The sequence below is a fragment of the Telopea speciosissima genome, chromosome 7, assembly GCF_018873765.1.
Source record: "Telopea speciosissima isolate NSW1024214 ecotype Mountain lineage chromosome 7, Tspe_v1, whole genome shotgun sequence".
NCBI lineage: Eukaryota > Viridiplantae > Streptophyta > Magnoliopsida > Proteales > Proteaceae > Telopea > Telopea speciosissima.
In genome coordinates this window covers 19,662,842-19,690,426 of record NC_057922.1, presented here as the reverse complement: position 1 = coordinate 19,690,426, position 27,585 = coordinate 19,662,842, and the positions used below count along the sequence as shown (strand labels likewise).

At 36.7% G+C, this 27,585-nt stretch overlaps 2 protein-coding genes across 3 annotated transcripts in view; one reads left to right on the top strand and one right to left on the bottom strand.

Moving 5' to 3' along the window:
* The window catches only part of LOC122667712 (nucleolar MIF4G domain-containing protein 1), a 28,299-nt gene extending 2,438 nt beyond the window's left edge, over nt 1-25,861 (bottom strand). The window contains exons 1-10 of one of the 2 annotated variants that reach the window (XM_043864100.1): nt 15,460-15,511; nt 15,267-15,361; nt 14,430-15,177; nt 14,255-14,322; nt 10,215-10,297; nt 5,642-5,741; nt 4,887-4,972; nt 4,309-4,391; nt 3,810-3,940; nt 3,615-3,716 (exon numbers count right to left, since the gene is read on the bottom strand). In XM_043864100.1, the coding sequence (XP_043720035.1) occupies nt 3,615-3,716; nt 3,810-3,940; nt 4,309-4,391; nt 4,887-4,972; nt 5,642-5,741; nt 10,215-10,297; nt 14,255-14,322; nt 14,430-15,177; nt 15,267-15,361; nt 15,460-15,463 (1,500 nt within the window). In that variant the 5' untranslated portion in view covers nt 15,464-15,511. Of the gene's footprint in view, nt 1-3,614; nt 3,717-3,809; nt 3,941-4,308; nt 4,392-4,886; nt 4,973-5,641; nt 5,742-10,214; nt 10,298-14,254; nt 14,323-14,429; nt 15,178-15,266; nt 15,362-15,459; nt 15,512-25,856 lie in introns of those variants that run through there. The other variant, XM_043864102.1, reaches the window with a different exon arrangement.
* On the top strand, nt 1,407-26,615 carry LOC122667713 (phosphatidate cytidylyltransferase, mitochondrial). Its single transcript, XM_043864103.1, has 12 exons — nt 1,407-1,444; nt 20,270-20,396; nt 20,498-20,554; nt 20,643-20,705; nt 20,804-20,872; nt 21,012-21,104; nt 21,863-21,967; nt 22,060-22,137; nt 23,088-23,216; nt 25,747-25,852; nt 26,125-26,345; nt 26,450-26,615. Coding segments are annotated over exons 1-11 (1,020 nt in total). The 5' UTR covers nt 1,407-1,442; the 3' UTR covers nt 26,316-26,345; nt 26,450-26,615.
* Nucleotides 26,616-27,585: the final 970 nt, after the last annotated feature.

Below are 27,585 nucleotides of genomic sequence, written 5' to 3'. Positions count from 1 at the left end.
AAAGTCCAACTCATCCAAGAGTTGGATAAATGTCCAGATACAGACTTAGCTGACATAGATTCCAATCAGACCATTTCTTGGCTCAGAACAACTCCATCTCTTGCTCTATAAACTATGAAGCTACTTTATCTATTGTTAACAAAAAACCACTTGGAAATAATGGTTACCCCTTGCCATCATTGCCACATTTAATTCTTTTGATACAGAAATTGAGACGAAGATAGATGCAAGATCAGTGTAGCTTTTTAGATCTGACAAAGCAAAATCGTCCTCAAATATAACCCCTGTTCTATCCAAAGAGAAGAAAGAATCAAGCAATAAGACTGTCTTGACAAAGGATGAGCACTCAAATTCAAATTTTAGTAACTCCTCTTTGCCTCCGGGTTTTGAACTGAGAGGGAGCAGAAATATCAAGTAATAAAAAGGCAGAAAGATCATGAGTACTTGGGGTCTCCTCTCCCTTCAAGAGTGTTGATCTAGGAGTTGAGCATCCAGTTAGAGAATCTCAATGTCACTGCTATTTCTCCAAACTCTATCTGCAAAGATTTAGGGAAGCTCGCACCAATGTTACCTAGATACCTCACAATCGATGCTGCATTGTGTCAGAACCTTTCTTTTTTACTTAATTGTCACACCAAATACTTCAAAATGCGGTGTCTTTTACCTATCTGGGTAATGCAACACTAAAGGTCCCTTAATAACATATATCACTTTCAAAATCATAAGATGGTCAACCATTTTGACATCAATACTGTTGAGGCCCTTGCCAAAAATAATTCATCTTCCAGGCACCAATTTGATACTATCCCCTTATTCCTTGCTTTATTATTTTCTATACCTAATCCAAACCACTTGAAGATCTTCTGAAGGAGATAGAAGCACAAAAAATGGTCATGTGAATCAACTCTTCCAATATTTCTTGGTTGTACGTGATGTTAGCCCTCTCGCTCATTCTAAATTGTTTTTATCATTTGGGAATAATTAAATATCGTATTCTGTTTATTGACATAAGAATCAAAAAGAAAGTCAACCCTATTTCAACAAATACATATACATAACATATGAACACATGTACAGAAAAGGATGCAAAATTTACAACTGGAAAGGAAACATGCTCAAGCCCTGAACTACTTGATGATAATTACAGAAAAAATGTCAAACTAGTGAGTTCCTCATCTTCAAAGGTTTTGATTGTTTATGTTCTTAGTAGAATTATTGGAATACTGCCACTATGGCCTAACACTTTAGGTGACTTAGCCAAAAAAAGTTGCTGAAATTCTCTGAAACTTCCCAAATTACAACAAACAATCTCCACAAAAGGAAGAAAAGCCCAGACCTTGAGAAATGACCCAGTTTCTTTATCTTACCTTTTTGCACAAAAAACACATATTCGCCATGAACCTGTATTCTATATTTTCTATTATTTTGTTATCCATAAGAAAATATTTTAATATCAAATTGTTAATCATAAACTTGTTATTCATTAAAAGAAGGTCACTATAATCATTATCTAGAGAAAGACCAACAAGAGTATGTGGATTCCAAAATGATGAATGAACCCTATCCAGGCCTACAAAGAATGTGATGGGGAACAAAACCTGAAAAAAGGTGGTGGGTAGATTTAACAAATACTTGGTGGGTCTATTTAAGAAATATCTGGCCAAAAACAATAAAATTGAAACTTGAAACTAAATAGCATTCAAGAAGACACTTTGAAGAGGATTTAACGGTAACAAAACAAGAGCAGACAAAATGTAGAGAACTAACAGAAAATTGAAAAGGATATTTTGTAGAATAACTTCTACTTAGAAGCTTTTTTTTTTTGTGGGGGGGGGGGGGTGTAGAAACTTCTACTTACTAGCTAGCACCCCCCTAAACATCAAGACTCCATGATTCATACATCAATAGCTAATAAACTTTCTAATTCCCCCAAAAAAATTCCTGCTAAAAATGTCTTACAAAACCTTTTTATAGGCATGGATTTCCCATTTAATGTAGAACTGTAATTGAGTAATCAAAACAGTACAGAATTCAAATACAAAATAAATCCAGATTTTGGAGAATTGTTATAACTCAAAATCAGTAGGTCAAATGGAACTGAAATTCAACCCGAGTTCCGTAAACCAGGGATGAATACCTGCTGAACATCTTAGGCTGATCCAAGGGATAGATGTAAAGATATGAGTCGATCCTAGTTTGACTAGGAGAGAGGTATAACACTAAATTTACCACTCAAAACAAATTCAGCAAATAGGAATATACAGATCAATCGATTCTGAACATGGACTATGAATCTCAGCAGTAACAGATTGATAAAATCAGAAACCAACTCAGAATTATGATGCACAAGTGACAAAACAATAATTAAGAGATAAGGGCAAAATGGGAAATTCAATTAAGTTCAGATCAGCTGCTCTGATCTGAGAGAATTTCTGGTTATGTTCCTCTTTTAGGGTTTAGAACTACTCCTAAAAATTTGAGGATGATCCAAGGATAAAAAAGGATAAAGAGAAGAAGGGGGTAGATGGTCCTTAGACCAAAGTAATTGAATCGTTAAAGGGAGGTAAGAAATTGGATTGTCTTCTACCTCTAGAAATAGAACCAGTGGCGGACTGTGCTCGAGCTCGACAGAGGAGAACTCCCAACTCCAAAAATCTGGCACGCAGAGGGTAGGGATTTCAACTACAGACAGGGGTCTTCTAAAGCGAGTTCACCTTTCAGCAGAGTCAAAACTCTGTTTTCCTTTCACTAGCAGTAACCATAGATAGGAACTCAAACAACGTCACAGAAAGGGCGGGATTTGGGGATGGGAACCTAGGTAGAGAGGATTACCCTCGACGCTAGCTTCGGATTGAAAAGAAGAACCAAGGAGCAAGTTCGAAATCAAACCACACTCAGTCGGACAACCAGTAGCTTTACAGCAGGGAACGGAGAAACAGGAAAGGGGGAAAATAACAAACAGCAGGGAAGAATGAAAAACAGGGAGAGAGAGAGAGAGAAATCGAACCTTAGTGGAGGGAAGAGAGAGATTGATGAGGAAGAAGATGGAGAAATTCAGCTCTGATACCAAATTGGTGGAGGCCCTATAAGAAAACGGGAAGATATCTGAGATGGGAACTCAGAGTTGCAGGGAAGAAAACAAAGCTCCACAACCAAAGCGTACTCACAAATCTACTCTTCTCATTCTAACAACTGAGTTCGTTGATTACAAGTATATAAAGAGAAGAAACAAACAAAGACTCCTAGCTAGAAAGTAAAACCCAAGCTTTATCTCCTATTTCCTACGTGACCTATTCAAAACAAAACATTATAATATAAAAGAAATAAAAGAAAAGGCTACAAACTAAACCACTACTAGCCTTTATTGAAAAAACCCCTAGTTGACTTGGTTCTGTTTGGGTTTGGGTTTCCAAAGCCGGTCATATTGGTCCAACTACTCTAGAGCCACTGCATCAACCTCCCATTGCAGTTTCAATAATCTGTGAAGATCTGATCTTTTCGATATGTCCCAGCAACTTTTTAGCAAGTCAACCAAGCTGAGCTAAATATTATGGATTGAGACTGTTGGAAATAAGTGTAAAAGAACTCAACAATAACGTGCAACATGAAAAGACCTTCTGCAGCCATTTCTTTATCCATGTATGTGATGCAGGATCCTCTTTAGACCTTTTCTTGTTGTTCTTGATATCACATATGGTCTCAAGCATGAACTCCATCTGCAAGGATACCCACAAAAGAAAAATGAAAAAAAGAGATATAAAATTAACACCCTTTTCTCTTAGGAAGGATAAAATAAATGACGCACATACTCTTTTGTTATCTATCTTAGGATGGCCATCCACCATGGAAGATGACTTCAATTCATTCACTCTATTCTGAACACTTAGTATAAAATTTTTCATGCCAGCTGGATCATCGCCCCTTAACTTCATCCCGCAGCCTATTCAGATCATAACAATCATGTTATTTGGCTATCCAAATGCTCTGATGCCTTCAGTTTTTAAACACCGTACGCAAATGCTCATTTTAGAGAGGGAATCAACAAAACCACGAAATTCATTGGCAAGTAACATTAATAAACAACAATGAACAAATGAAAAAGGAGAGAACAATGAACATTCACCAAAATGATCTTTTTCCAAAGTGTATTCATCAATGGTAGAATAGGATACATGTAGCCGAACAACATAATTTGGGAAAAGGCTTTCGGAGTTGAATTGTTTCCAACAACAGTTGTTGCAGGATTGAGAGTTAATAGCAACATACATAAACAAGATTTACAGAAGCAGGCAGGGGGAGGGGACTTACATTGTAATATTGTCAGGATAGTAGAAACGTCCACCTCCATCAAGCGCTTGCCCAACAGTATCAGAAAATCATATATCAAATCACTGTTCAACATCAACAAAGGAGTCATCCTTCAGAATAAAAATGTGTCTAAATAATAATGTTGTGCATAATTTTTTTTTTTTTAAATCTGCAGAACTGTCAGAAACTTTTGTCTTTCTATTCTACAACATACTAATATTAGATGCCTCATAGTTCACCCTAGAACATAGGTCTAGGGTCTAAAAAAACTAGTTCTTTTTTTTGGGGGGCGGGAGGGGTTGTGAAACCAAGTAGTAGCTGCTCCTTAACATTTATGGCACAATATAACTAATTAGGGAACTGTCATCCACATCATCGTGCTTCATTGTTTGTCAAAAACCACTTCATAATTCAAGCAACCAAAATTTTGGCCATTCCAAATAAAACAGTCCTATTTCCAAACAGGAACCGAAATCAGGATAACGGGGAGTATAAGATCTGCTTCTTATCTGAAATGATGTACTAATCCATTTAAAATTTTTGTCACAATTTGATCTTACATTGTACAAGCTACCTACCTCGCACAAACGCCAAATATGCACAAATAAGATAGCAGAAGGGTCAGATTTCGCAAGGAAAGGTTATCCCCTTTCTGGTATTCATCCTGAAAAGAACAAAGACGGTCAGAACAAAGTCAATGGATGTTGAAGTGTACAGATCATAGTTGTCAAGTCATCACCTGGGCAACAAGGCGCCCAAACCTAAGACCTGATATCTTGCCTTCCAAATGTCATAATTTTCATTCATTTCTCATTTCTAACCATATATGTTTCAATAACCTCACTTAACACCCCCCCCCTCCTAGTTTGACCTCTAACTGCCTTTCCTCAACTAAATTGGATGACACGTGAATTCTGTTCTGCCATTCAACTCTATTTTAAGGTCATACAAGTTGTCAAACATATGCTATTGATATCTTTTCTCGCTACTTCTTCCCAAGTCACCTTTGGTCTACCTCTATGATATATATTTGTATTTATTAGATGAAAAATCTGGGAAATATAACCTGGGATAACAAATTGCAGCTTCGCCACCTTAAGCTTGCCAAGGCATCACTTCAGCATCAAGGTGGCTGACTGCTGCAGGGGCTCACCTAGGCACCAAAATCACATTCTTATCCTCTGAAACATAAATAACTCAACTAAACCTATACAAGCCAGGAACTTAAGGTTTATGCCACCAGAAACTAGGTTTTCTCTGAAACTATTTAAAAAATAATAATAATAACTAGCTAAGCTGTAAAAAATATAAAGCTAATTCAAACATACAAGACCTCAAATAATTTTGCAAGAGAGGCAAGAAGCTTTGCACTGAAGTCCATCCCAACTGAACATGCCATTCCTGCAACAAAAGCAGCAAAAACAGCAGCAAACCTGCACCCCAAAAAAAAAAGGAAATAGAAATTTAACCTTTCAAAAATTACCAACACAACAAAGATAAGTTCAGAAATCCATTTAGTAATTGTTGCAACAATGAGAGCAAGGAATACAATATAAAGAACATGATGAACCCATCAAATCGGCACAAAGCAGCGCTTGTGGAATGTCAACCAGTAAAAATTTGGGAAGATACTGAAATATAAGAAGCAAAAAATATGGCTATCAACAGGAAAACAATGCAACAAATTACTGGAACAAAGAAATGCCCACAAGAGAAAGATAATGAAATGTAAGAAGCGCAACTATGGTTATCAACAGGAAAACAATACAACAAATTACTGGACCAAAGAAATGCACACAAGAAAACAACAACAAACTCAGACTTATCCCAACTTAATAGGGTCAGCAACATGGATCCAAACAAAACAAAGTAGTAAAACTAAGGTCTAAACAAAAAAGGGGAACGGAGAGATGGGGAAAATAGATGAGAAATGAAAAAAGTGGAAAATGATAAATGAAAGATGGAAAATAAAAGAAGAAAGAGGAAAGAGGCACAGCCTATTAAGTCAGGAGAATCTCAGCTAAATGGGGTCTGCTACATGGATCCTTGCCCTCCAATAGGCTCTATCCGAGGTCATACTTGGTACAAGACCTAAACTATGCATGTCCTTCCTCACAACTTCTCTTATGGTCATTTTAGGCCTGCCCTTAGCTCTTTTAGCTCCTTCAACCAAGATCATATCACTCCTCACAGGGGCGTCCCTAGACCTCCTACCATGTCTGATTTTTGGCAGCCAGGTTTTGTGCTGTACAAAACATAGTAATTCATATAGAATTCAGAACATCACCCCAAAAAAAAATTATATGGAAAAACCATGATTTTTAATGGAAAAAAAATACAAGTGTTATGAAAGGCTCAGAGAGGCACATACCTAGGGTGTGAAGCAAGGCAAAGTGCACATCTTGCGCCCTGCTTTGCTCACAGGCATATGACATCAGCAGGGTCTGCATTTTTGAGTAGCTGATCCCAGGCAGAAGCCACATGGTTGTGCACACCTATATACTATAAAACAAAAAACCTTTTGCATTTCCTTTAATGTGCTCTTGAGTTTTGTGGTATAATTTGCTTTTTAGGCAACTTATTTAATCAAATAAATTATGGGGATATTTTTTCTACACAGTACTTTTAGAGCCTTCTCTAAAGGGCCCTAAAATGTCTGCCACATTTCAGGTACTTGGATCTCAAAATTTGTGGCTAAATTGTCTAAAACGTTGACTCATGTGACTTTCATCCCAAAAGTAATACACCACATAGCACAACCAACGGGTCAATCTTGGTCAAGATTTGGGTAGTTAGGGGGGAAATTCAATAAATGGTGGGCAATACAATTGATTTCAGGATTGAAACTTAATGAATGGCAAGTCCACATGGTTCTCTATCTACCAACAGTAAGAATTGTCATATCAACTCTCTACTGATATTATACTAATGGGTACTTTGCATTAGAGATACCCTAAGTTTGGCAATTTGGCATCTGAGGTGCTTTGTTCTCGATTGTGCACCCGACATACCCAAACCCAATAACCATAGTCAAGTTGGTTAACCTAAAGACCATTTTACACAACTCCCTATTAATAGACACGATGAAAATATCATCTTTGAAAAGATTCTAATTAAAAAGATATTATTCAACCATTATGATTTAATATTTTCTTAAATATTCAATTTGGATCATGACCATTCATGGCAAATGTGATAGTATAGTTGGATCTAATATCAAACGATCAGAATCTTATGAAGGATGTGCTTCAATTATTATGATTTAGCATTTTAAATTATGTAAAATGTGATCGTACATTCTGATCTAAGATTAGACCACCAAAAACTTGTGAAATATTCTAGAGGGCAACGGTTGGGCATGCCGCCGCTTGCCGCTTGCCGCAAGTTAGCGGCATGCACCAATGGGAGGGCAGGACAGGGTTGGGGATGGGCATCATTTCACAAAGGGGGAGAGAGGCAGACACATGGGTGGGCAGTCGGGCGGTGTGCCCAATCTTTTCCCTATTCTAAAACATGATGGTTTTGAATTTATCTTCCCAATTGGAATCTTTAAGAAGCTTATGATGGTCTGATCTAAGATCAGATTGTACCATTGTTACCATAATTTAATATGTTAAATGAACGGTTATAATCCAAGTCAAAGGTTTAACAGTGATAAACCATAATTGTAAAACCTTCTCACTCATAGTTGTCAAAGTGTCGTCTAGGTGCCCAGACTACTTGTTGGTGTTGCCTTGACGTCTAGGCCCTCTCCAACACCTTGGGTCACCTAGACACCATGACAACCATGGTCTTATTCCAACTAAATCTTTCAAAAGCTTCTAATGGGTTGATGTTAATCAGATTGTGTCATTGTCATGATTTAAAAAGCTAAAGGAAAGATTAAGATCCAAATCAAATGTTTAAAATGTTAAATTATGACGGTTGAACCATATCCTTCCAATTAGAATATTACGAAGATGTACAAATTAGGGTATCAGAAGGATAATTTGTCGTATTAGAATAATTTTAAAAAATCATGCGAGCCTTAGACTTAACCATGGTTAGTTGGGGAAAGTCGGGCGCAAAATTGAGAAACAAAGCACTTCGGATGCCAAATCGAGAAACGTAAGGTACCTACAATGCAAATTATCGATCCTTGTTTGATGTCTAAAAACGCATGAAATGAAATCAACTGGATGATGGACCATAGTTGAGCTAAGCAACAAAATCTGACATGTACGCTACCTTAAGTATCTACCCAATGGTTGAATCATCAAGATCAGCCATCTATGTGGCTCAAAAATGGTGGACCATTTAAAGAAGACTCTCTAAATAGGGTAGGGCCATGCAACAGGCATTTTCCCATTTAATTTTATGTGTTGCCAACAGTTAAACCCTAAATCCCTGAAAGAACTGAGGACAGAGTAAAGTTGAAACTCAAGAGTTTCAAAGCCTTAACTTCAGTTGGTTGTGTTGGCCATGATTGAAGCTGGCAGCTTTAGATTTGAAGATTAAAGTCTTGAAGCTTGGTTGAACCTTTGAAGACTAGAGAATAGTACTACAACCACTCTAGCTCACACTCCAGGGTTCCACATATTGATTTTCAGTTTTTCCTTTTTCCTTGCCCACCCTCTCTCTCTCCCCTTTTTCTTTAACTTTTAAATCCTTTGAGAATCTCAGATAGTCTCAATTGTAGGCTTTTAGCAGCTATCTATTTCTGAGACAGTTGCATCAGAACTGCTGCTAATTTCCTTGAATGGTTAGGATAATGTTAGCTGTAAAATACTACAAGATATACTTATCAATAAAAGTTAAGTGGTACAGAATATAAATTATTTTTTGGGCTTGGTTAATTGTGGTTTGCACCATTACAATAATAGGTCAATCTTACTAATGCAGCGATATTTATTAATTTTTGCATTATTTGATATTTTAACATGAGTTCAGAGCATTTTACCAAGTCATAAATATCTATTTGTAAAGCATTATCCCTCACATCACTAAAATGTGCACCTTGCGTTGTGCCTCCAATGTCAGGAGGCCTTCTTGCCTCACAAGTCACACCCTTTAAAAATCTGATACCCATACAGAAACTGTCATATAAATTCTTTAATTGTCAAATCAAAATAATAAATAAACCATACTCATCATTAATATGAGCAGAAATGCTCAAATGCATTAATATTTGCAGTATTTACCAAATAACTAAGAAAAAAAAACATCTTTTCTAAAGAAGATGACATCAAAAGAAGAATCATGCAATATATCAATCAAGCATTTAAAAATGTGAAGTCACTCATAAAAAAAAGTTCGAACCTTCATGGCTTTAGGAGACCAATGATGGTCACATGATATTTACATCCATATTAGACTATGAATATGGTCATAGATCATTTGTACAAGACACTGATTTACTAAAAAGACAAGCCAATAACACTTCCATTGAGTTAGTAAGGAGAACTACCAATCTCAAAAAGGGGGAGATAGAAAAAGAACACGAAAACATAATTTAAAATACTAAACTGAACTTCTGAAGAGAGGTATTAATGGTTCATGCTAGTATTTATAATCCAGACCCGAGGTTGCCCATCCATCAGGTACTCAGTAAACCAATCTGGTAGGACAGATGGTTCAATCGGATGTAACTGGTTAACATTAGTTGGCACAACAAATAAGGTAAAAGAATTACATAGTTTATGCTTGGAACATATTTCTATAGTTGAACCACCTGATTGCTCACTCAATTTGGTTATATATATATGGGTGCGTAAAACTGATTTACTAAGACTGAAAAGGCAAGTCACAAAGCCCTGAACAGGAGTCCTGACGGAGTTTTCAGAATGCATACTTGACAAGAGATAAAAAGAATAAAATAAATAAAATATAAATACATAAATATATGAGGTAAAGATATAGCTCATAACTGTTCATTGCCACGAGGTCCTTGAGAACAGAATCCCAAAATCTCCTCACTGATTATCTGAGAAGCAACACTGCGACTAGCCATCTGCAAGTGGGTCAAATTAAACAGTTTGAAGCTATACGCAAACAATTTAATAACCACACATCAAGGAGCAATTTTACGGTCTCAAACTCTGTGTCTTGGACGGCAATGACCACCCATGTATTAGACATATCCAGAAACTACTACAATGGAGACAGGAGGCCCCATTATTCCACCTAGAATAACCATTAAGGATTGAATTCAACTGGACTGTGCAGCACAAATAATCTGCATCTCATTCTTTGGATGCTCATGGGCCATGGCCACATAAAGTTCAGAAAAGATACAGGTAAAGGTCCAGGAGTCCAGACCAGCAGATCCTTTACACGTACACCATAAAGTGGACAAGCATCAATACGTTGGTATTTGTGTTATTGCAGCAGGTAGTTGAGGGGATGTTTAGGTAAATATCACTTCAATTACATGGAATGGAAAAAGTTCAACATCCCCGACCAGATGACTGTAGAGTGCTGCTACAACTCCACATGGTAGACCAGAGACCCATAATTTTTACTTACAATACATGGCACACAAAGTGGAATTAAAATAACTCATCAAGACAAATGTTGCCCGAAAATGGGAATGTGATGCAAATAAGTCACTTAAAGGGCTTATTTTATTAGAAATAAGCTTTAGGTTGGGTTAGGTATGTAATGTAGTCCTAGATAGGTAGGAGACCTACTAGGAGCCAAACAACAGGATCAAATAACCAAAGGGGGCTGCTGGTTCAAATGGACAGCACTAGGATTTAGGTCAATTCCTAGGGTTAAGGTAGGATAATGGGGATATAGTTTATACGATTGAACTAGGCAGGTTTTGGGGAGTGGGAGTTTAGAAAGCTAGCTTTGGTTAGGTTTAGATGAGAATTCAAAATTCCAGAAATTAGGGTTAGGGTTTTAGGTTTTGGGTTTTAGAAATTAGGTCAAATTTAGGGTTTTGAAAGACAAATAGGGGCAGCAGCTTGGGTTGAGTGTAAGGGGTGTTAAGGAGAGGCTGTGGTTTGAATTTGAAGTAATTCTAATGGTTAAATATGGCTGGGCAGCAACAATGGCAGCAAACAAAAGCTTTTCATTAATCAAATTCCTATTCAAGGCTTTGCTCCCTTACAACCTTATATAAAAGACTCAAAAATAGACTTTTACTCTAAAAAGGAAAGGCCTAACCCAATCCTTAGCCTATTAGGCAACTTAAACTAACTAGGAAACTAAAATACTAAAAGAAATAGGCTCAAAACATGGCTGGACTTATAGAGTCCTAATCCAGCCCAACTTACATCACATGACCACTTAACCAAGTCACATGATCACTTAAATTGAACCAATTGGATGCAACCAATTTGAACCGGTTCAATTAAAAAACATAAAAATAAACTAAGTATTGGGCTAATCCCGTATGCAACCTATATACCCCTAGTTTAGGCTCATTAAAGTGGCCTAATACATAGAAAACCCTTGGGAACAAAGGCCCAACATGTATATAACCCAACCCTAGGCCTATTTCTAAAGAAATAAGCCAATTTCTATGATGAACCTGCATCAACTCTCCACATGTGATCAGCAGCTTTGACCATCCCCAAACAAAATTCTAATGAGGCAAGAACATTGGGGATAAAGTCTTTAATGCGTGGAGCTTGCTCTTCGAAGAACCATGGTGGCATAACAAACTCTATATGTTCTTTCTTTGAATCAGTAGCAACTGTCAATGTCTCGTCCATAGAGCCTTCAGTGTTAGCAACCTTCTCATCTAATGCATGAGACACAAGCTCCACCTCTTCAAGAACAGCATCTTGAAGGTCATTGTTTTCCTTTGGAATGCTCTCAATCGACTTTTCATCTTCTACTGTTTCAGCTTTGTCTACTTTGTTCTCTTCAATGTATACCTCTTCAGTAAAATCTTCTACAATTGTGTTTTGAACCTCCACATCAATTTGATGGCTGAGCTTCTCAATTATGATCTCAACTACTGGTGCAGTTTGGTCTACTTGAATTTCTTTAACTATCGAATCTCTTCAACACAAACTGTTTTAGTAGAATTTTCTGTTGGTACATCCGCCATTGGTGAAACTTCAAACACAGTCGATGCCACTTGCGTTTGAGTTGACATGTTCGGCAGTCCCTATGGCTGTACAGTCGATGTGGTCACCTTTGGTTGTAACCCTTTTAGAGTAAATAAATGGTATAAACGGTGTCGATCAGGTAGGACACACGAGTTGTTTTCAGGTTCAATCCAACCTTGTCGCTCGTCCAACCAATTACAACCTACTGCAATAACGGTCTTTGGAGATGGTATCGACTTACACCAAGCACCGTCAGAGTATGAGGAACACTCAAATTCAACAAAGACTTGACCTGTTGGCATGATGCAAATCTCTCCTGACTGGGATAACATATCCACCAAGGATTGTGAAATAATGTTGTTACGTCGCCTCTCATCAACAATTAATATGGCTGTGCTCCCATTGGGTAGACGAACTCGGGTCTTAAAAACGAATGGAGGTGGGTCTTTTGAGGCTTGGTTGGAGCTTCCCTCCACCATAGCTTTGATACCAAATAATGTAGTCCTAGATAGGTAGGAGACCTACTAGGAGCCAAACAACAGGATCAAATAACCAAAGGGGGTTGCTGGTTCGAATGGACAGCACTAGGATTTAGGTCAATTCCTAGGGTTAGGGTAGGATAATGGGGATATAGTTTATACGATTAAACTAGGCAGGTTTTGGGGAGTTTAGAAAGCTAGATTTGGTTAGGTTTAGATGAGAATTCAAAATTCCAGAAATTAGGGTTAGGGTTTCAGGTTTTGGGTTTTAGAAATTAGGTCAAATTTAGGGTTTTGAAAGACAAATAGGGGCTGCAGCTTGGGTCGAGTGTAGGGGGTGTTAAGGAGAGGCTGTGGTTTGAATTTGAAGTAATTCTAATGGTTAAATATGGCTGGGCAGCAGCAATGGCAGCAAACAAAAGCTTTTCATTAATCAAATTCGTATTCAAGGCTTTGCTCCCTTACAACCTTATATAAAAGACTCAAAAATAGACTTCTACTCTAAAAAGGAAAGGCCTAACCCAATCCTTAACCTATTAGGCAACTTAAACTAACTAGGAAACTAAAATACTAAAAGAAATAGACTCAAAACATGGCTGGACTTATAGAGTCCTAATCCAACCCAACTTATATCACATGACCACTTAACCAAGTCATATGATTACTTAAATTGAACCAATTGAATGCAACCAATTTGAACTGGTTCAATTAAAAAACATAAAAATAAACTAAGTATTGGGCTAATCCCGTATGCAACCTATATACTCCTAGTTTAGGCTCATTAAAGTGGCCTAATACATAGAAAACCCTTGGGAACAATGGCCCAACATGTATATAACCCCACCCTAGGCCTATTTCTAAAGAAATAAGCCAATTTCTATGATGAACTTGCATCAGTATGTGTTGGGCCATGGGTTTTCTTTGTAATGGGTCACTTTAATAGCCCTGAAATATGGGTAGAAAGAAGGAAAACGATATTTACTTCCATTAGTTTATTTAGTGTCATGTTTTGAGTCAGTTTCTTTCATTAATTTAGTTTTCTAGTCAGTTTATGCTGCCTTATTAGTAAGAGATTGGGTTATGCCTTTCCTTTTTAGTGTTTGAATTTGTTTTTGAGTCTTCTATATAAGTTTGTAAGGGGCTACAGTCTTGTACACGAATTTGGTTGATGAGATTGAAAAAAAAAAAAAACATAGCTTTGTGTGAAATGCCATTGGTGAGAGGCCGTGGGTGAGAGACCCATACTTTTATTGTTCTGAAATTTCCTGCAAATCTGAGAACTGATCGAAGTATTTACTATTGTTGGACCTGAAGTTTGAGATCCTCTTGTGAACTGGTTATTATTTGTGACTGGTCTACATTAGAATGAACATGATAAACAAGACGGGGACGCGTGGGGGGTGGGGGGGTTGGAGAATAGCATACCCTGAAAATGGTGGACATTTCCTTCGTGATTGATTCCAAATTGGATTCAGAAAGCTTATTCAGAAGTCCTGGATTAAGATGACAGTATATGAAGAGTTTTAATGTCAGAAAATGCTAAAACAAGTTTAAAAAAAAAAAATTAAGCAATATTCATTAGATGAAATTACTGTCAGACCTTTTACCGATCTGCGGAATTGAGTATATTCATCTGACTCATTTCTAACAAGGGATCTCTGTTGAGGAGGTACATATTTTCTCTTCCCATCCAATGCAGGTGCCTTCACAGAAGGTTCTTCGTGTGTGGCCTCAGCAAGAGTACTATCCACTTGCTCAACAGCTGTGTTACTTGACAAGACTTCTTCCAACCCTTGGTCTGATGCATCAGACAACTTCCTCTTTTTACCTTTCTTACTCACAGCACTGCGCTTAGAGCTCTTTATGTTTTTGTAGTCCTCTTCATCATCTGGGATTTCATTGTCCTCCAAAGAATCCAAAGCGGATGAAATCCCGTCAAACAATATATTGATTCCATCATCAACACCCCTCAATTTCCCACCCTTCTTCACCTTGAGCTTCTTTGCGAGCTTCCTTTCCAGTTCTAAATCCTCTTCCGCAGAAGCAATACCTACCTTCATATCCATCTCAAGATACTCCTCAAACTTAGTCTTCGATTTTCCCTTCTTCAACTTATTCTTCTCTTTTGCAATAGGTAATGCCGCCGTCTGAGAAGAATCACCAGAAGAATCCAATTGTACCTTCAGTCTCTTAGGCAAAGCAGGCTGCTTTATGCTTCTATCCTCCTCACCATCAACATCCGAGTCTCCAATTTCTCTCTTTTCTAAAACCTCACTCCGCGAGGGTTTTGATTCGTTCGTAATTTCAGAATTTGATTTCACAGGACTTATCCTCGATTTAGCAGATTTCTGTACACGTATGATTAACTTGAAAAAATGAAACCAGTGAAGAAAGAAACAAAAAGGGACAAAGAGTTTAAAAGTAGAGTTTGAATGACCTGATGTTGGATCCATGACAAGAATCGATTCTGCTGCTTAGCTAGTCGAGCTTCTTTACGCTTCTGTTTTCGAGATTTTTCTGTCGAATTAGTCTCTGGGTAGCCATTGAGAAAGAAAATAATCATTAGTTAGGAGGACACACAGTAACTGCGAAAAATCAAAGGAGCCGGTAAAGAGAGAGAGAACAATTACCCATGGTTTATAAATGAACTTTAGGAACAAAAACAGCAACCACAGGTAGAGAGACAGACGAAGCTAGTAAACGACTTCTTGCTTGGGGCTTATCAAGCAACACCACATGGGCCTCTTTTTCGTATGGAAACTCAGAAACCCTTTCTGCTCTTTCTCCCAAAACCAAAAAGTTTTAGAACTGTTTCCTACTCAGAAAGAGAGGTGATTTGAGTGCAAATTCCAAGTCATAAAGAGGAATTGAAATAGAGAGAGAAGGTGGGAATTGCAGTGAACGGGGAATAGTGAACTAGGGGAGAGTCGAGAGCTTAGTTAGTAAGTTCGGCAACGGATATGTACGGCAATTAAATAGACTAGACAGCAATAATACTTTTCAAAAATCCGACCTAATAAAATGCATACGGCAATAATACAATACGTGTTTATTATGTGTTTAATACGGCCACTCTATAATAAAAAAAAAGGGGCATATATTCACTATGTAACAGACATTCACCACCTAATAAACAAAATAATAGCATATACACGATGATTTTATCAAAAAGAAACCTCAAGTTTAATAACAATCCAACAGTCTGATTTTCAGACACTGGAGAATCCTATTGGCATAAGGAAACTCATAAGCCAAATAAAAGCAGAATCGATAGTAGGGAATTAAGTGCAGATATTGAAAATTAAATCCAGATTGCAAGAAGAGAATTTTATTGAGGAATCGACACAATATTCAGCAAAAATTGAAATCAGAAAAGCAATCAACTTACAAAAGCCAGAAATTTAATATGTAGACTATCAATAGGATTCTGAAAACCTATTTAAAGGATTAGGTTTTGAAATCAGCACTTGAGACTTAAACAGAAACTTGAATTCAGAATTTTAAACGGAAGGTACACAAGACAGAAGTTTATCCGACAGAATAGTATTCAGCAAAACAGGTCAGAAATAATAAAGTATAAGAATGCAGGATTGAAGTAAGTTCAGAACTGACCTGTTCTCAATTGAAGAAAAAAGATTAAGATAGAACAGAAGATAACCTTGAAGATTGAGAAGAGAAGCAGAGCCGTCCGCCTTGAAGATTGGGAAGAGAAGCAGAGCTGTCGCCGTCGCCGTTGCCGTTGAGGATTTGAGCCTTGTAGGAAGAATCGTCGGCGGCCGTTGAACAGAGATGGAGAAGATGACTGGGGATTGAGGGCAGCGGCTGCTAGGATTCGAAGAGAATGGGAAACGAAGTTTTGCATTTTTTTTCTTTTTTTATTAGAGTTTAGTTTTTTTTTTTTTTTTTTTTTTTTTTTTAACATTAGGTTTAAAAAGTATTAGATCCGTTAAATTCGTAGTTATACGCGTTTAATACTCTAACATAAAAAACGTGTTTTTAATAAAAAAAAAATACGGAAATATATGATATAATATTTTTATTTAAACGTTTGGATACACATATAATACGCAAATTATACGTTTAATGACTCAAGAGAGAGGCATTAACTGCATTACCCTTGTCGACGCCGGTCAGAGATAGAGAAGAGGCGGCGACCTCACCTTTGTTGAGTCCATGATTTGAGTTCAGAACATAGAGGTTTCGCCGTTTCGAGTAGGCAAAAAGGGTACCGATACGTATGGATGGATAATTAACAAAATATTGGAAATATATATATTTCAACGAACCATGAGAATTGATTTTTTTAATCTCCATCGTAAGTAAGAAGGAATTTTTGCACACGTTTATTATCAACGTGGAGTTGAGAAATGGTATCAACCATATGTAGGGGTGAGTTTACCAAAAAAAATATGTAGGGGTGTAAGTTTGGCCCTGTCGGCCCAAGCCCGCCCTAAGCCCGAGTAGGGTCTGGACTGAATTTTTCAACCTTGAAGGTGGGTTAGGGTTGGAATTTTTAAGCCTGGGGTTAGGGTCGGGCTGTGCCAGGGTTGAGGTCTCGGGCTAAGCCCAGCCCTTTGTTAGGTTATGCTTTACAATTTGGTATTTGCATATTACAATTTTTTTTTAATATCTAATTATCTATTGAATGAAACTGTTTAAAATTTTAAGATTGGATTTTTTTAACCTAAAAAACATCTAATACTCAGTTGAGTATGAAACAAATCAATACTCAATCAAATGTTTCTCTTTCTTTTAATCCCTAAGAATATGCAAATGAAAAAAAAAAAATAAAAGGATCAGTTAGGGTCGCAAAAATAGGGCCAATCAAGGCCAACTCGGTCTAGCCCAGCCCAATTAGGATCAGGCTAGGTTGGGCTAAGCCTGACAAGTTTGGGCCTAGGCCGAGATATCTCAACCCGACCCAGGGCCAGGTTGAACTTGGGCTGAGCTAAGAGGACTTAGGGTTGGGTTGGGGTTCACCCCTACCCATATGGGATCCACATGGGGTCACTCTAAGGAATACCTACCAATTGATATTACTGAGAAATTGGGTATTGGGATGTGATTCACCTGTACTGAGGAGAAGTGGAGTACTGAGGCGAATGTGAGAATAGTGAAATTTCTCTTATCTCAAAATCATCCTCACCTCTTTGTGAGAGAAAGATAAGGAGTCACCATCTAAAATAAGGTCTATGACTCGCATATAAAAACATGACTCCATGACGACTCCAATGGAACTGGTCAAACCAAATATAGGATACAAGTCAAGTTGTGGTCTAAGAAATGTGTTAGGCACCTTGATCCATCCAGTTAAATCGATCATCTTGTTTGTTTTGTAATTTTATTGAATAATGAATATTCTCAAAATCAAATATACAACATAATTTAAAATCCTAACTCACAAATTAAGGAAAATAAGATGCTAAGAAATTAAATAAAAAGAAGAGAGACAAAGAAGGACTTATCTCATGCGTTTGGTTATAAAGCAAGGCTAGTATACATAATCTAACATAATCAAATAAAACATTACCCAGCATATAAAATATCTTAAGCTATTGGAAATAAAATAAAATAAACCATGTGTACATCATATTTACAACAATTCCATTATAGACAACAAGAACCCTATTTCTAATACATCAGCAACAACAACAATTCAGCCTCATCCCAACTAAATGGGATCGATTAAGAAGTCAAAATCTAATAATAATGAAATAAACTAAACCTAGCATATGAACGCATAATAAAGTAATTAAATGAAAAAATCCAAAATCTACACGATTATGTCCTAAAATCATCAAAGCAAAACAATAAAATTTATTTAAAAAATTGGATAAAAATAAAAAGGGTAAAATGGCATAAATGATCATATAAAACCAATTTAATCTAACGTGCAAAATAAATTAAATAAAAATTATGGAATGAAAAATTAATCTATTCTAATATTTTTAGTAGTCAAAAACATTAAAAAATATTTAGAAATATGTGCATTAAAAATACCCTATTTTCCCTACAATGGAAATTTGTATATAATAATAATAATAATAATAATAATTTATAAAACTATTAAAATATGAAAAGCATGGTCAACATACTGAATGCATAGAAACCTAACTATCCTAATGAATTAAAATGGAAAAGACTCAAAAACTTACAAAAAATGACACATGCAACACAAAAATAAAAAATCTATATTTACAAAACCTTAAAATGAAAATCTGAAATAAATATGATAATTAATGAAAAAAAACTGAAAAAATTATAAAAGGTCTAAAATAAAGGAAAAACATAAACTCGTATGAAAGAAATCCAAGTTTTTTGAATAAAATCGCATATTGTGGCTGCCCTACTTAGGGTAGAAGCTATATATTGATAATGCTCATTCAATAACCAAAGATGTACTAAACCAAACGAAATGAGGTAACCACAATGGAAGTAGGGCTTAATGACTATGCTCCTTGAAGTCCTTGGAGGAAGAGAATAAAATTACCAGTAGAACAAGCTTGTATTATTATATAGTCAATAGTACCATTACAATAGCATAACAATAATAGAATTCCAACCAGCTTCGACTGTGTCCATGATAAATTCCATCACATATTATCGTAAGGGGAATAGGGGCTGCCAAACTATTGTATTTCAGATCGAGACTTGGACTAGATTTTTATTAGACAATGTAAAATAACTTTTGTACCACGAGATTTTTTTTATCAAAGCAAATGATATTTATTTTTAGGAGAGGGTTCTCTCAGGAAGTGATATAGAGGAGCACATCAGTGAGGTGTACAAACAATATCATACATTGAAGGGTAGCAAGGTCATTTCATGTGAAAAGGAGAAAGATTGACACAGAAATACTAGTGTAATTTATTTGGGAGTGTGGCCTATGCAGCTACGCTAGCATCCCCAAATGTCTATATCCCTCCTCCTCCTCCAAACAAGGGGGCAGAGGTGTCTTTTAATATGGGTAGGAGACTAGAGAGAGATGGGGTAAAGAATAAAGAGGGTTTATATATTTCAGTTCGATTTTAGAATGAACCAGTTGGGTTCGGTCAGTTCTGTCGGACCGGGCCCGATTTTTACACTCCCCACGCCCCTAACTGCGTCGCACGTCCAACTTCAATAACTTCTCATTTTGCTTCTTTCTTAATTTCTTTCCACTTCCCTTCTCGTCTACAACGGCGTTGCTACCATCGCCTCCCTCTATGTATTCCCGGTTTCTGCCGGCTCGCCGTTCTGTTCCCCTGCTTTCAACTAAAATCAACGGTCACAATGGTTTGCATCAGCGATAGAGATTAATCTTGTTTTATATTTCGAGGCGCCTTTTTAACAAGCTATACCATCTTAGAATTGAATATTTTTCCATATACCTGCTTCAAACTAAACTAGGAGAGTTCCATTGTTTGCTATATAGTATTTGTTTTTTTTTTTTTTCTTTCTGAGTTATAGTTTTGAGCAACAGAAGATGGAAAAGAGAGAAGAGCTTGCAGGTCTTCTCGATGCCCTTCCTCCGGTGGAATTCTGCTGTGCTTATGGGTCAGCTATCCATCCTAACAACCAAGATAAGGTTTTACTTCTTCTTCCCTCTTTTTTCAACCCTTTTGCTTATCAATTGTTTAGATGGTTTAACTGGCTCATTTTTTGAATGCTTGAATTTGGGTTTCTTAGAATGCCATGGTAGATTACATTCTGGGTGTTTCAGATCCATTGCAGTGGCACTCTGAGGTAAATTTTGAATTTTCGATTCGTTATATTAGCCTGTTAAAATGGTTGAGTTTTCAAAGTTGAACAATCATTTATTTTTGAATCACAGAATCTGGAAATGAATAGGGAACATTATGCATCATGGATGGTTTACCTTGGTGATGCAAAATTGGTACTCCTCTTCTATCTGTTGCTCACTTGCTTGTTGGTTATGTCTTCTGTGTTGGTTTTAAACCTTATTAGAATTTTTACATTGGTTGGTTGTGTTAGATTACTCAAGTGGCCAATGAAATTGGTGTGGGTGTGCACTTCAACCCATTTGTGACTTATAATGACAAGGTACCGGACTTTTAATTTATTGTGTGGCAAATAATGTATTACTTTCCTTGGTATGAGTAATTTGTTTTATTTTTTGGTACTTAAACTTATATCAGTCTCTCACTGTCACTGTAACTCTCTCTTTTTGGGATTTGAACAGTTGATCAAGTACGGTATTGTCCGTATGCATGATTTGGTTCAGGATTTATTAAACTGGGAAAGGTTCTACTTGAGTGGTCGTTTGCAAAAACCTGTATGTCTTCCCTATCAGTATTCTTTCTTTTAAATTTATTTGTTTTAATACACTGTGGTCAGACCTTTTGTTGGATCTTCACTACAAGTTTCTAATGAGAAACTGTTGCATCTAAAGCTTGTCTATTCAACTGGAAAATCTCGCCATCATCATGTGATGATCATGCTTGTTCAATTGAAAAGGAAAGGAAACAAAGGAAGGGGGGGGGGGAGAAGAAAGCTTGTTATTGTTATTGTTCAAACAGGATTACAGGAACCACTTGCGAAGAGCAAACAATTCTCTTTTTTTTTTCTGCATCCATGCTCATGGACTTATTTTTGCCATATGCAAAACTACACAAGTTATCCGTATTTTTTCCATGTCATATGTATTTTCTTTTTCCAAGACAAAGATTTAACATTTTTTTCATGGTCTAGTTAGATGGACAGATAAAAAAAAAGGGATAACAGAATGATGTGTGAAAATAAAATGTTTTTAGCTGTATACTTGGTAAATATCATGTTGATTATAATTATGCACAATGCATTTGGACTCTAGTCCTACATCCTTTGATAAAGTTTTGCCTTTCTTTATAACTTTTTTACATTTCCTTGAATTGTACATGCCATCGTCACTTTACATCCTTTTAATAATGCAGCTTTGGTTGTGGCCTATCATCTCAAAATGTGGTCAACCGTTGTAAAATCATGTGCATGTACCTTCTACATCGTTGATCTTAAAGAGGAGACTCTATTCTGAGAAGCTTTTTCATCAATTAGGTGCATATACTGGTGGATAATCTCAACATAGAAAATCTAAATTCAGTTAATTTAAAGGCTGCCACTTCAGCTGCACTCCTCCTTTTGCCATCCAAGTTTTCTGAGGTTTGCTTCTTAGTCGGTTTGCCTTCATTTTGGAATCACTAGACTTTAAGAATATTTTTGTAATACTATTGTTATATACTCTGTTCATGCAGGAAGATCTATATGCTAAAATATGTAGCCTCTCATATATGGGTGACTTGCGGATGCTATTTGCAGAGGATAGGAATAAGGTAACTTGAAAACCACGTATTGAACTTTTATGGATGAAAATGGAGGCAACATAAAGTATTTTGTCTATAATATGCTAACAACCAAACCAATCTTTTTATGGTATTGACAATTGGCATCCTTTAAGCTTGCTGAAAAAGCATCTATGATGAGTCTTTTAGGTTATACTTTTCAAATGAGAATATTATGTGGTATGAATGGGCAACAATATTCTTGTTTGGGGTTCTGTTACTCCAAATGTCTCAGTTTGTTAATTTTCATTGTTTCCTTTAATCAATTGTTCTATTTATCCTTCAAATATCCCATTAGCTTCTGTGCAATAGAAGCACAGGTACAATAGAATCAATGGAAAATTTTTGTTTTCCCCCTACTCTTAAAAAAAAAAAAAAAACAAATACGAGGACAATGGTAACCATATTCTATTTTATTTCAAAGGTAAGGTAGTGGAGAATTGAAGCTTTTGATGGACAATGAAGATTTATTTGGGATGTACATTGTGAAGATACGATTTTGAGCATAGCATGTACTAAAATGTTGGAAGTTATATCAATAAAATACTGTTACTCTACATTTGATATTGCCCATCTTATTTTCCGGAAAATAGGTTAAAGTTATAATTCTTCAGCTAACTCCTCCATTTTATAGAAGAGATAAAATATATCGAACTGTTACTAACTATATTTATGGGAAATGTTTTCAGTGCTTTACATTAAAGCAAACACAGCCTAGGCTAGATTAGTACTTTTTAAATGCTTAGAATTAGTTAAAATATATCCTCAAAGGAAAAATGTGCTATATAACCCAATACTACCTACTGCATTTGTTGGTTGTATTTGGAGGTGTTATTGGTGAATCAGATTTTATTCAGGATTCCTTACCCCAAAGAGAGACCTACTTTTTGTTTCTTTTTTAATCTTCTCCTTTCAACATTTCTAATCACTGCACATAACAGGTGAAAAAGATTGTCCATGGGCAGTTTAATTCATTCCAGAGAATGTATAAGCCATTTCTAGATGAGTATGCTGCTAAGGAGTTGCTGATATTCTCATCAACTGGTGGTCACCAAGCAAATTTAACTCAGGTGCATTTTGATCACGAAGTTATTTCTTCATGCAAAGCTGTTGTAATCTTGTCATTTTTCATTTTTTAATGAACTTCTTGCTAGGTCTTCCATCTGAACTAAGAAACCAACGCATAGTGGAGTGAATACAAACTATAATTCTTTGGTTTTGCTGATATCATTAGAACAGTAAAGAATTGTTGACCTATGTTGAAGGAAGAGGTGTGGAGAGAAACATATTTGGAAGTTATAATGGTTGGATCAGAATCCAAAGGCTTTCCTGTCAAAAATTATTGTGGGTATTATGTGGATTTGAGAGTGACATTGCTGAAGTCTATCAATTGCAAATATGAATTCCAGGATTAAAGATACTGCACATTATTTTCTAATTGAAAGCCTGATGCATGTGCATGTTGATAAGATGCATTAAGTTGCAGTTTTAAGCTTAGTCTTCCTGGTCATGGCAATTGGCAGGTTTCATTGAAATCTAATGTTTATGCAGATTTTATCACATCAAGAAACCAAAAGTTATTGAAATATTAGTTACATGATGGAAATAAATGCAACTTTATCAAAAAAATTTTTATTTTCCCTCAAGCCTGTTGATCCTTTGTATTTGCATTGAACAATACTATTCAGTTTTCTTCACAAGCATGTCTTATTTCAAAATGGACTTGCAAGGAAATTATTTTTCTTTTTAATTCATCAAGAAGTTCTTCTCATTCATAAGCATTAAAATGTATGATAACTCACAATATAGGAAAAAGGTATATCTCTTTCAGGAGAGAAAACCACTCTTCTAGCTAGGAAAACCAATTGGAAGCAAAATACTCCCTTTAATCTCCTTTGAATTCATAGTTGTTAAACCCAATAAAAAAGGTAAGAGTAAATATAAGAACAAGCCCTAAATTCTGGGAACAGGTCTCGAGTGGTCTTAAAATCCTTCTGTTTCTTTTCTTCCATAAGCCCCATAGGATAGCACAAGGAAATAAGGTCCACAAAACAGATCCTTCTTCCCAAAAGGACTTCTCATCCAGTGGATAATTATATGTTTCACATCCCTAGGCCTTGTCAAGCAAACTCTAACCATACCCAGAAAATACCCCTACATTATTTAGTTGAAATCTAAAGGTTGCAAGAGAACATTGAGAACAAGGAAGCAAGAGAGGAGATGTGGGTAGAAGGTTGGAGAAGAAGAAGAAGAGAGAAGAGGAAGAAGAAAGAAGTTGTGGTAGAATGTTGTATGAGAGAATAGACTCTCTCACACCTATATTGCTTTACTAACATGATATAAGGAGTTACATATACCTCCCTAGGGAGGTAAAAGGAAAAAAAGGAAAAATACAATATAAGAAAACAAGATAATAAACCAGTTCCCAAAGTACCCCTATTACATAAACTCTAACATTCTTAACACATTTAAACAACGATGGAGTTCAAAAAAAGTATGCAACTATTGGTTCCTCCTCCTTACAACACAAGACAGCATTTATTAGCCAGACACCCACCCCTTTGATTGTAAATTATTTAAGGTGAGAGCTCTATCTAAAGCCAGCACCCTAGCTGGTCTGCATCAAAGATATCTCCTCTTCCTCTGGATCGATTGCCCCTTGCAATTTATGATTGGTAGGATTGGAAAAGACTCTTACTCCACCTTCTAATATTCTTTGATCTTCTTACCCTATCTAAGAAACCTCATCAAACACTGTCTAAAACTGTCTCCTGAACTGGGTTTGAAATCAGCCTCCACTCGACCAATTCAAAACTACCTGCCACCAAAGCTTCTTTATCTGTTGTTATTCTATGTCGTTCAGTGAAGCAGTCCTTTAACTTAATCACTTCTGTTCATCTATCTTCCCTAAACCTCATTCTATCTTCCTCCCACTTTGTATTAAATGTTTCTTGAAAAAGAATCATGATCGCCTACTCCGCCAAATACAGATACACCGCCATGCGCTTTGGCAATGTTATTGATCAATTCCATGATGAGTACGGTTTTACCCAACCAAGCTCCCCCGAATAGTCCGATTTTTCCTCCACGGCGATAGGGAGCTAAAAGATCCACTACCTTAATTCTTGTTTCAAAAATAGATAATTTGGTATCTAACTGTATAAAGGCAGGCACGGATCTATGAATAGGAGATGTTGTGCGGGTATCTACAGGACCTAAATTATCAACAGGTTCTCCAAGAACATTGAAAATTCGTCCGAGAGTCGCTCCACCGACCGGAACACTTAGAGGTGCATCTTCATTATTGTGTTCTAGATGCCAAACCTAAAGGGCTATTAACCTCCTCAAATCCCCATCCTCCATTCTCCAAACCATATTTGCTAGAGAAAACCTCCCACATCAAACCTCCACAGCCACGTTCCAAGTAATGCAATTTTTTTTTCTGAACTGGAAAAGCAATAGTGTTGAAATAGAAGAGTCGCACAAACACACACGAGATATGTTGTTTGGGTTATCTAGGAAGGATATAAATAAAATTGAGGTGGGTGTTATGATTTCTGTTGTTACATGTTCTGATTTATTTCAATGGCTGAATGTCAGGATTGTGGTTTATCTGCAGCTCGTGCCCTTGTTTCCTCCCTTCCTCCAACAGTCAGAAGCGAAATGGGGATGAGACTGGGGGAGAAGCGAAAACTGAGTGAAACTGGTACTTCTCTGAAATTAAATGAACTCAAGCTGTTAGCTGCTGCAGCGGTACAAGTTAAAAGTCCTTTATATAAACTTGAAACCATCTAGACACATTTTGAGGCTCTTTATGCAAAACAAGTTTTCAAACATTTACGATCTGAGTCTTGAAATGAGTCTTCTGCTGAGTAAATGTTGTTGGATTCACGTACATTGTCTTAACTGGTACAATAATTTTCCTTTCTTTAAAGCTTGAGTGAATGAATAGTTGCACTCTTTTAATTGCATTTTCAGGTCGAACTATACGTGAAGTTGTGGTCAACTCAAGGGAAGAGGCTGCGGAGTGCATGCGTAAAGTGGTGAGACGTACAGTTATGGTTTCAAGCATGAGGCAGGCCATATCTGGATTTCTGGGTGTGGGTGGTGTCAATGCCATTAGATATATCTCAAAGAAGATGGGCAAAGCCTGGAGATCTTGGACATGATCGTTTATCTCTCTTTTGTCACTTTTGCAGGTAATGCCACTTTAGGCAGGCTGATATTTTATCATGGTAGAACATGCATCTTGATTTGAATCTCCTAACCTCCCTCAATTTGATTTTCCTTGTTATCATTACAGTGGGGTGGGCTTCAGTTTTGCCACTCAACTTTGTTTCACACAATGGAAGCAACTTTTTCTTTAAACATGGTAATAATTGTCTTAGAAGCAGCTTTAGACAAATTGTATGTTAGGATACTCTGTAATTGGAGATCGCTAGTTTAGGATTCGTAGTTGTCAAGGTGTTGCCTAGGTGCCGGCTGGAGGCCTTCTTGGTTGCCTAGGCATCCAAGGCCCCCTTCAACGCCTTGGGTCGTTTAGTCGCCTCGACAACTATGTTAGGATTTATGTTGTAAAATGCTATTTCCTTTCCCTAATAAATTGTCAAAGAATGTTGTTGGAATGAGTTGTTCGATGCTTTTTGTTTATCTTAAGCAGATGGTTTCATTGTCAGCTCCGAGTCTAGTGGAATCTTAAAGTCAATTGTGAACAGCACTGGAATGTCCTTTTATAAATTAAAGACAATGTCTCAGAAATTGGTCTCTCCATTTTCCTGGTTTTGTTGTTAAGTGTGGTTTGTTTCGATGCAGCAGAAGGAGTTTATTCCTTTAAGGAGTACAAGTAATCACCTGCACTTGATTTGGTCTGTCTGACCATTCGTTCTGCTGTCTGCCTTTGCTTACACCTTAATTGCAATCCAATAGATGGTATGGTTAGATTTGTGTGATCCTTTCCACAGCCCCAATCGGAAAGGTAGAATAGTTGATTGCTGATGGGATTTTGTTGTATATTAAACTCATTTATTTCTGAGTTAGGAGCGATCTGTTTTGCTTCTGGGCTGTGCTACTGCTGTTTTCAGACGATGCTTCAATTACTGTAATTTGAAGCGTGCTTTGGTTTGCTTCATGTAATTTTGCTCCTGTTTCTCAGAAGTATGCTTCCATGCTAAATGCACTTTTGGATTTTATTGAATGTGAAAATAGGCAGGGACTCTTTGCTGGTGAAATAACCAAGAATTATTTTTAGTTCTGATATTTATCTGAATTTAGTCTGGGTCATCATTGGATTTTGATTTAGTTGTCGATATGTCCTCTGATAATATTATCAAATTGTATGCATTCATGGAAGGGCAAAAACCCAGTCCACAGCAACGCCGTACTGTTAAGTTGAACCGTCACATTTGACATTTGGCTAATTCAATTCTGAGATGGTCACCT